The sequence below is a fragment of the Pelecanus crispus genome, chromosome 8 (genome assembly GCF_030463565.1).
Source record: "Pelecanus crispus isolate bPelCri1 chromosome 8, bPelCri1.pri, whole genome shotgun sequence".
NCBI lineage: Eukaryota > Metazoa > Chordata > Aves > Pelecaniformes > Pelecanidae > Pelecanus > Pelecanus crispus.
The window spans coordinates 11,909,314-11,917,132 of NC_134650.1; the positions used below are offsets into that span (position 1 = coordinate 11,909,314).

A 7,819-nucleotide genomic window follows, 5' to 3' on the forward strand; every position below is an offset into this window, starting at 1 on the left:
TTTTGGGGGATTTTTTGTTGTTGTTTTGGGTTTGTTTTGTTTTGTTTCTCCCAGACAGTGCTGATTTTTTTGTTTGAAAGCTTTACAAACAGGCGGGGGGAAAACCCAAGCGGCATTTCCCCCTCCAAAGCCAGGCAGGGTCTGTTTAGGGGTTCTCGCCTCTCAGCTGGCTTTTGCGGGCGTTGTGCTGCTTCAGAGTATCTGTATAAACCTTAAGCGCGGATTTCCCCTTGAGCGCGCTTCCCACAACAGTGAACCCCTGTTTTTTAGTTCCTGCGATCGGATATTACAGAATACTAAAAACGAAACCTCCGTTCCCTCGCTTAAAAAAAAAAAAAAAATGAAATCAGCACATATTTGGTTGATGGTTTCCTCCCGGCCTGTTTATTTAATCTGACTGTATGATAGATGGCATCAGACAGTGGCTTTGTACACATTAGGCCGTTCTGGATTTTTTTTTTTTTAAATGGATCAACAAACTCGGCGGGGAAAAAGCTGGATAAATACAGTGCCGCCCCTTTAAATGAGTGGGGATGTTTTTGAGATGTATTACTATATTAGGTGACATGGAACTTTGCATCTCTCATACCATCACTGCAATGTTGGCCAATAGAAAGCTAAAGTCACCCAAAAACTGCCTAGTCCCTCCTTCCCTTCCCTTATGGTCTGGTCCTACCTGCCTCCAGTGCACAAGTCAAGGCTACTCGCGGGAATGCTATGTGCCCCCTCCGTGAGCCCACGCTCCACCACTGCTCCAGGTTGGCTGCTCCTCACCTACTTTTCCATGACCCTGGGCTCCGGCCGCTGCCCCGCTCTCCTCCGCAATGTTTCCTAGCCCTGTGACAACGACACCCTTCTCGGTCAAGGATATTTTGAACCTGGAGCAGCATCAGAGCGGCCTGGCCTCCATGGAGCTCTCCTCGCTGTCCTCCCCCTCCTGCATGCTGGCCACCTTCAAGCAGGAGGCGTTCAGCGCCGAGCCCCCGGCCCTGCCCGACCTGCGGGAGGAGCTGCCCGAGGCGCACCCGGCCAAAACCGCCGCCGCCTTCCCCGGCTCCTACTACGTTAAAAGCTACGTGGAGATGGACTCGGCCAAGGACGCCAAGGCGGACAAGAAAGGTACAGCCAGCGAGCGACGGCGGTGCCGGCCGGTGGCCTCCGAGCTGAGGCAGAAGGGCGGGCAGGGGGAAGGCGGCCGCCAGCCCGGGGCTGGGCGCTCGGCCGAGGGCGGCTGGGGCTCCCCGGGGCGGCGGGGGGAGAGGGGAGAGCGCGGGCGGCACCGCGCCCGGCCTCGGGGCCCGGGGAGCGGCAGCGTCTTCATCCCTCGCAGGCCCCGCCGTGCCGCAGCGGGACCGGCGCGGCGGGGAGCGGCCCCCGGCCCCGGCGACCCCCGCGCCTCCCCCGGGCCGGGCCGGGGCCGCGCCGGCTGCCCGGGGGGACGGGCAAAGCTGCGGGCCGGTAGGCGAGGCCTCGGGCTTGTCCAGAGAGAAATCAGGAGACCCATCTCATTTCTAAACCGCTCGGCGGAGCGTACGCCCCCGGGGTCGGGGTGGGATTCGGTGCAAAGGCTACGTGCCGTAAGTCCAGGCTGTGGCACAGGCGGTCGCGACGCAGATCAGTGCACGGAGCATCCTTGTTGTCAAACAAGCAAAGATCAACGGAAAATTGCTAAAGAGGTAGTTAAAGAGCGGGGCAGGGCCGGCCCCGCTGCCCCAGGAGCGGGTCGCCGCGGCGGCCTGCGGGGCCGAGGCACAGCGGGGCCGGGGAAGGGCCGGGGAAGGGCCGGGGAAGGGCCGGGGAAGGGCCGGGGAAGGGCGGTTCGCTCAGGGTGCACGCGGTTGATTGAACATTGCTTAATTTTGTTTTGCACTTTTTTGTCCACTCCCCCTTTTTCCTTTGCCCGTTTATTTTGCTGCAGAACTGTGTTCCCTGCACAAGAGCCTGGAGCAGGAGAAAAGAGACCTGGAAGATCCCGAGCGCCCCAGACAGAGGAAAAGGAGGAAACCTCGCGTCCTCTTTTCCCAAGCCCAAGTCTACGAACTGGAGAGAAGGTTCAAGCAGCAGAAATACCTCTCGGCTCCCGAGAGAGACCATCTAGCGAACGTCCTAAAGCTCACCTCCACCCAGGTGAAAATTTGGTTCCAGAATCGAAGGTATAAATGCAAAAGGCAGAGACAGGATCAGACCCTCGAAATGGTGGGCATCCCTCCCCCCCGGCGGATAGCGGTGCCGGTGCTGGTGCGCGATGGGAAGCCCTGCCTGGGGGAGTCTTCTCCTTACAGTTCGCCGTACAATGTCAGCATTAACCCCTATAGCTACAACGCCTACCCCGCGTACACTAACTACAACAGCCCCGCCTGCAACGCCAACTACAACTGCAACTACCCGTCCATGCAGACCATGCAGCCCTCGGCGGCCGGCAACAACTTCATGAACTTCAGCGTAGGGGACTTGAATTCGGTGCAGACGCCCATCCCGCAGGGGAACGCGGGGATCTCCACGTTGCACGGGATCCGAGCCTGGTAGAGCCGCCCCCGCGCCCAGCCTGCTCCCCTCCGCGGACCACGGCCACCGGCGAGACGCCAGGGCCGGGGATGGAGGGGCTTCGGCCGCGCCTGCGAGCCGGTCTCGGGACATTTCCAGGCTGCGGGGGGATGAGGATAGTTCAATGTAGCATCCCGGCGGAGTTCACGAGCGTGGCGGCCATTTCCAGCGGGGAGGTCTTCGGTATTTCGTGCGACGGCTGCGCTCCATGCGGGGCCAGGCGGGCACCGCGCAGGGAGGCTCGGCGCTGCCCGCAGCTCCCGACCCACGGCAGCGCCCGGCCCCGGCCCCTCTCGCTCCCCCTTCCACCGGGGCCTTCGCCCCGGTAATTCCCCTCCGTCCTTCCTACAAAGCAGCCGGTCATTTTGCTTGACTTGTTCCCAACAACAGCGAGCCAAGCCCTGCAACTCTTTTTTTTTTTTTTTTGTTTAATTTTTACTCTATACTAATTATCATTGAGATCCACATTCAATTTTTGCACTTCCCATACGGTCCCCGCTGTCCGGCCAGTTCAGCATCTCGCCAGCCCCCAGGTCTCCCCTTGCGAGGCTACAAACGCCGGCCTGGGCTGTGCCCGCGGGCCCCAGGGCCGGGAGCGGGGCCGGCGGCGGCTCTCGCCAGCGCACGGATGCGGACAGACCCCCCACCCCACCCCGGCCCAGGAGTACAGACACTCCGACCTGCCAGGTCCCCGTAGGGTTATGCACTAAAACGTGAGTTAGTATTGAAATGCACTGTCCGCCCCTCGCCCCGCCGCCCGTTCGGACGTGTTTCCCTTTGCTGTACACGCTGACGGAGATCAGCGAGTTGTCATTAAAGTGAGTGGCTTAACCTTGCGCGTCCCTGGCGTTCCTTGTGCGGCCCGGGCCCCCCAGCAGCCCCCTGCGAGGGGGGCCGTGGGGTGCCGAGCCGCCCTCCCCGGGGTCCTTTCCCCGCCGGTCTGCCCCCCTTCTGCGCCCCCCCCCCCCCCCCCGCTTTGTGTAGCCCTCCCGTAATTTCAGCAATTCCCGTTTTGACGCGTGCAAACGGTGTTTGCATTTTAACGTCTTTCAAAAAATAATTTAAAAGCCGCTTTTTGAGCCCACAGCCCGGGCAGGACCGCTATGCACGGGCCGGGGCCCGTCCCCCCCCGGGCTGGGGTCGGGGCCGGCCCCGTTCCCCCGCCGGCGGTGACCCCGTCGCTCCGAGTCTCCGGGAGCGGGGAGCGAGCGGCTGGTTTCCTCCCTGCACAGAAAAGCAATGCAAGGGGGTACAAACACCCCAAACCACAAACCAAGGGGATCCGGGCTCTGCCGGAGGGGAACTGCCCCCAGCGCCTCCGCGGGAGGCTTCGGCAGCCCCTCCGCACCCTGGCCCCGTGGGGGAGAGGGGCAAAGATCCCCCGCCTGCCCCCGGACTGCCCAGGGGCGGCGAGCGGGGCTCCCCACCGCCCGGCCCCCTGCCTCTCCTCTGCCTCAGCCCCAGCCCCTCGGCCGCTTTTACAGTAGTCGCTATCAAATGTCAATTATTGGGAGTGAGAAACAACAAACATTGTAATTCAGCGCAGTCAAAACATCCTCTGAGTGTCTGAGATTGTCCGGCCCGGTGATAAGGCGATTAGGGGAACCTGCAACCTCTCCTGCCACGGCCATATCGGCCCCATCAGTAAACAGGGATGGAGACAGCATGGCTGTGGCCCTGGGACACAGGATGAAAGGCTGCCGGTGAATGGAAGCCGCCTGCAGCCTCTATCCCTCCTTCCCAAGGGGACCAAGCTCACACACCCCCCCCCCCCGAAGGTAGGATTGCACAGATAAGGAGCTCCGACCTCCTTCCTATCTCTGCAAATGGAAGAGGAGCCCTGGGTGCTGCTCGCAAAGCCCCTAATGCAGCGAGGAGCACAGACACCTGTCTGGGGCTCAGGGCTGGGCAAAGGGTGGCCTTCTGCCACCCCCCAGGACAGTCTGCCTTGGGGGCACTTACCCCAGAGCCCAGCGGGACTTTGGGTCTGCTACAACAAAGGGGACCTGAGCCTGCCAGCCTGAAGCAGGGACACAGGGCTACCTGCCCCTAAGTGCACAGGAGCTGGGGCCAGCCCCACAGCCGTGCAGCCCGGGAAGAAGCAAAGGCTACTTCTCCTCATTTGGAACGTCTCCAGCCCCGGGATCCCTGGCTGCACGATGACTTTTGCCTTCTTCCCACACAGGCTTTGCATTGGAAGGACACACAGACTTCAGCAGATGGTAGAGAGGCAGCAGGTTAGCCAGAAAATACTCTGCTAAGAGGGCCAAGGGTGTCTACCTTCCAGAGAGCTCCAGGCAAAGAGCATGGGAGGGGGCAGGAGAAAGCTGGGTTTAAACTCTGCCACTGTTGGATGCTGTGGGGCAGTCACAGTTTGGTGCCTCAGTTTGCCTGATCTGTAAAATGGGCATAGTACTGCCACCCACTCTGTGACGTTGGCGTCACTGGCAGTTGGGTCCCGCCACTGCAGAGCTCGGCCAGGACCAGAGCTCACAGGGAGCCCTCAGGAGACAGGACAAGTCCTGAGTTAACGTGAGGGAAAGCATTAAGATTAGCTAAAACTTGAACCAGTGCTTTCAGAAGCTGGCCCTCAGTAGGGCCCTTTAAAAGTGGTCTACCAAGATGCACTGCACTGACACTCCAGGAAAAGCCACAGGAAAAAGTAATTCCACACATCCACACAGCACCCTTCTCCACATACTCTGAACATCCTTTCCCGTCATCAGATCCCTTAATTTCTTCAAATCTGTTTATTTTCCTCCCATAGTATCTCAGAGCTACAGCTATCAGGGAATCCGACTGTCCAGTGGGATTTAGCCTGCTGTTGCTCTGCAGAGGCTGTTCTGGGCGCCGGCTTTGGGTCTGATTTCCAGGACTGCACCGTGCTCATTCTCAAGAGGGATGGACGTACTACAGCCCCTGCCCACACCACTGCTCACACGCTCCCCTCCTCCCCACGCTTCCCCATTCCTGCGGGAATTGCATCACGAGCAGATGCAGGGCAGGATAAGACAGGGGCTTGGAACAGCAGCTGGAGCCTTGGAGCCAGTTCAGAAAGCGATTTAGGCAGAGGACACAGCCGCAGCTGGCTGAGGCCAAGCGCAGTGCGGCAGCCCAGCTCTGGCAGAGGCACCAGCAGCCGCAGAGCGAGGCACAGTTAAAGATCTTTCATTAGTTGGATTACGGGGAAGTGCAAGAGAGATATATAGCAGGAATTAACCCCCAGCACGCTGATTTTGGCCAAGGGGGGGCTCACTGTCTTCACATGCAGAAGCACCCCATTGCTGCCAGTCCTGCTCTTCCAGGTCTGCCTCACCTCCGGCTGCAGTTCCACGGCAAGAACAGCCTCGGCAGCCAGTACTGCCAACAGGGTCAGGCGGCGGTAAAAGGTCTCCCCGGGACTTCTGAAGGTACCGAGGCTGTCGGCACACGCCACAGCATGGTGATGTGCCCTCCTGAGTCCGATCCTCTCAAATGCTTAGCAAAACTGAATGCATCAAACTTGAGATGTTTCTCTGCCTGAGCCTGAAGTGTTTCATGTCTATAGAGCCATATGAAAAAACGGTAATTCGAAAAAATTATTCCAGAGGGAAGCACAGGATACTGGCACTTCCCCAGGGAACCTGAAATCAGAGATCCTCTCAGTGATTGGGGGCATGCTAAGTGGTGTAGGAAGGAGGTTTTAATAAGATTTGCACTTGGATTTGATCTCACTGTCCTTTCCTCAGCTTTTTTTTTGGATTGCACAGCCTGGCACTGGCATTCGTTTCTCTGTTTTAGACCAGCTTTTTTAGAAGAATTCAGTGCCCCAACTACACCTGAAGGTAATGGGAGCAAGCACAGCTCAGCACCACTTGTCTTCTTCAGACAAACTGCATATGGTGGGTTTACACAAACTATTTGGAATTCACACAATTTGTACAGGAATAAATTGTCAGCTGTAAGGGGCTGATACCAAATCCCTCGCCTTTAGCAGTTTTGTAGAAACTGAAGTAACTGTTTTTCCCAAATAACACCCCTGCAGTTCCTAAAGTGCATCTGTGGCCGGAATTTTATTTCTTAAGTTCAACGAGTTTTCACATAGGAAGCTACTCTTTGGAGTCAGAAAGCAAGGAGATATGGTCCTGGCAGGAATTAGCTAAATGTTTCAATGTTCCTGAGAAGCCCAGCAGGAAAACAACAGATCAACAACCCTCTCTCCCTAGCCCCCTGCTCCTAATTCATCTCGCTGACAACAGTTTAGATCAGTATCAGCAGTAAGTGATTTCTTGTTAATGGGGATTATTAAGAAGAATCAACACCTTTAAAAATGCTACTCCACGTTGTCTCCAGAGTGAGAAAGGGATAGGCTTTCAGCCTAAAGTCTGATTTTTCATTCCTGGGTGATTAGTTATTTACTACAACACAAACTTAATGCCACATTTTGATGCAGAAAGAGAAGGAAACGGAGATTTCTCTGAACAGAAGATCAAGCACTGGCAATACATTTGTGAAAGTTAATCAATCAAGGTTTAGCAAAGTGACATGGAGTAAGTTAATTGAAAATCACTACCTGTCTCCTGCAGTCATTTTAAACCCTGCCACTCCAGAGCATCATTCAGTAAGAAAGCCCCATTTCACGACAAGATCATCCTCAGAGCAGTCCATTAGCCAAAGGCCTTTCCTAACCTCTCCCTAGTTCACTTGCACACCAAAGCGAATTCTAGTGGTTTTTTCCCCCCACCACCAGCTTTTCATCTCTGAAAACAGCTTGCTTTATTATTTTAGTAGAAACTCCAGTCCAGCCTCTATAGAGGTCTCATCCTTACTGCTTCCTCCACTTCATGGGTAGTGCACTGATCCACACAGATTTTTTCCTTCTGGGTACCAACAAGGGATCTTTAAGATTTTCAAACACACCCCTCTTATTGCTTCCCACTGCAGTCCTCAGAAAACACAGAGCAAAACACCAGCTGAACTAGATTACTGCCGCTGCTTCTAGCTACAGTGAAGGCTGTGCCTTAGCTAATCGACCAGTTTTAAAGCATCTCTACCATTTCCATCATAGTACTGCACAGAATTGCCCCAGACTGTTGCTTTAAATGGCCACTAGAGCCAATGGGCTGGCTGAGTAAAAATAGGCGAGTTTCTCTCTCTTTGCGTAAAGGAGTTACTGGAACTGCAAATCACATACAAGCCATGTCAATGGAGTCTGGATGAATACACTAAGAGGCAGAATAAGACAGAAAAGAAACTGTTTCCTGGAAACTGAGCAAGAGAAAAAGCTGACATAAAC

General features: G+C 56.1%; 1 protein-coding gene across 2 annotated transcripts; it reads left to right on the forward strand.

The window, feature by feature from the left end:
* Nucleotides 1-824: 824 nt before the first annotated feature.
* NKX2-5 (NK2 homeobox 5) lies at nt 825-2,526 on the forward strand. Of its 2 annotated transcripts, XM_075715731.1 has the most exons (3): nt 825-1,119; nt 1,720-1,722; nt 1,919-2,526. In XM_075715731.1, the coding sequence occupies exons 1-3, from the start codon at nt 825-827 to the stop codon at nt 2,524-2,526; spliced, it is 906 nt and encodes a 301-aa protein (XP_075571846.1). The 2 variants fall into 2 exon arrangements, with proteins under 2 accessions (XP_075571846.1, XP_075571848.1); XM_075715733.1 differs by lacking the exon at nt 1,720-1,722.
* Nucleotides 2,527-7,819: the final 5,293 nt, after the last annotated feature.

Bases quoted from the DNA above. Each gene is read 5' to 3' on its own strand.
- NKX2-5 (XM_075715731.1), top strand. From the start codon at position 825: ATGTTTCCTAGCCCTGTGACAACGACACCCTTCTCGGTCAAGGATATT.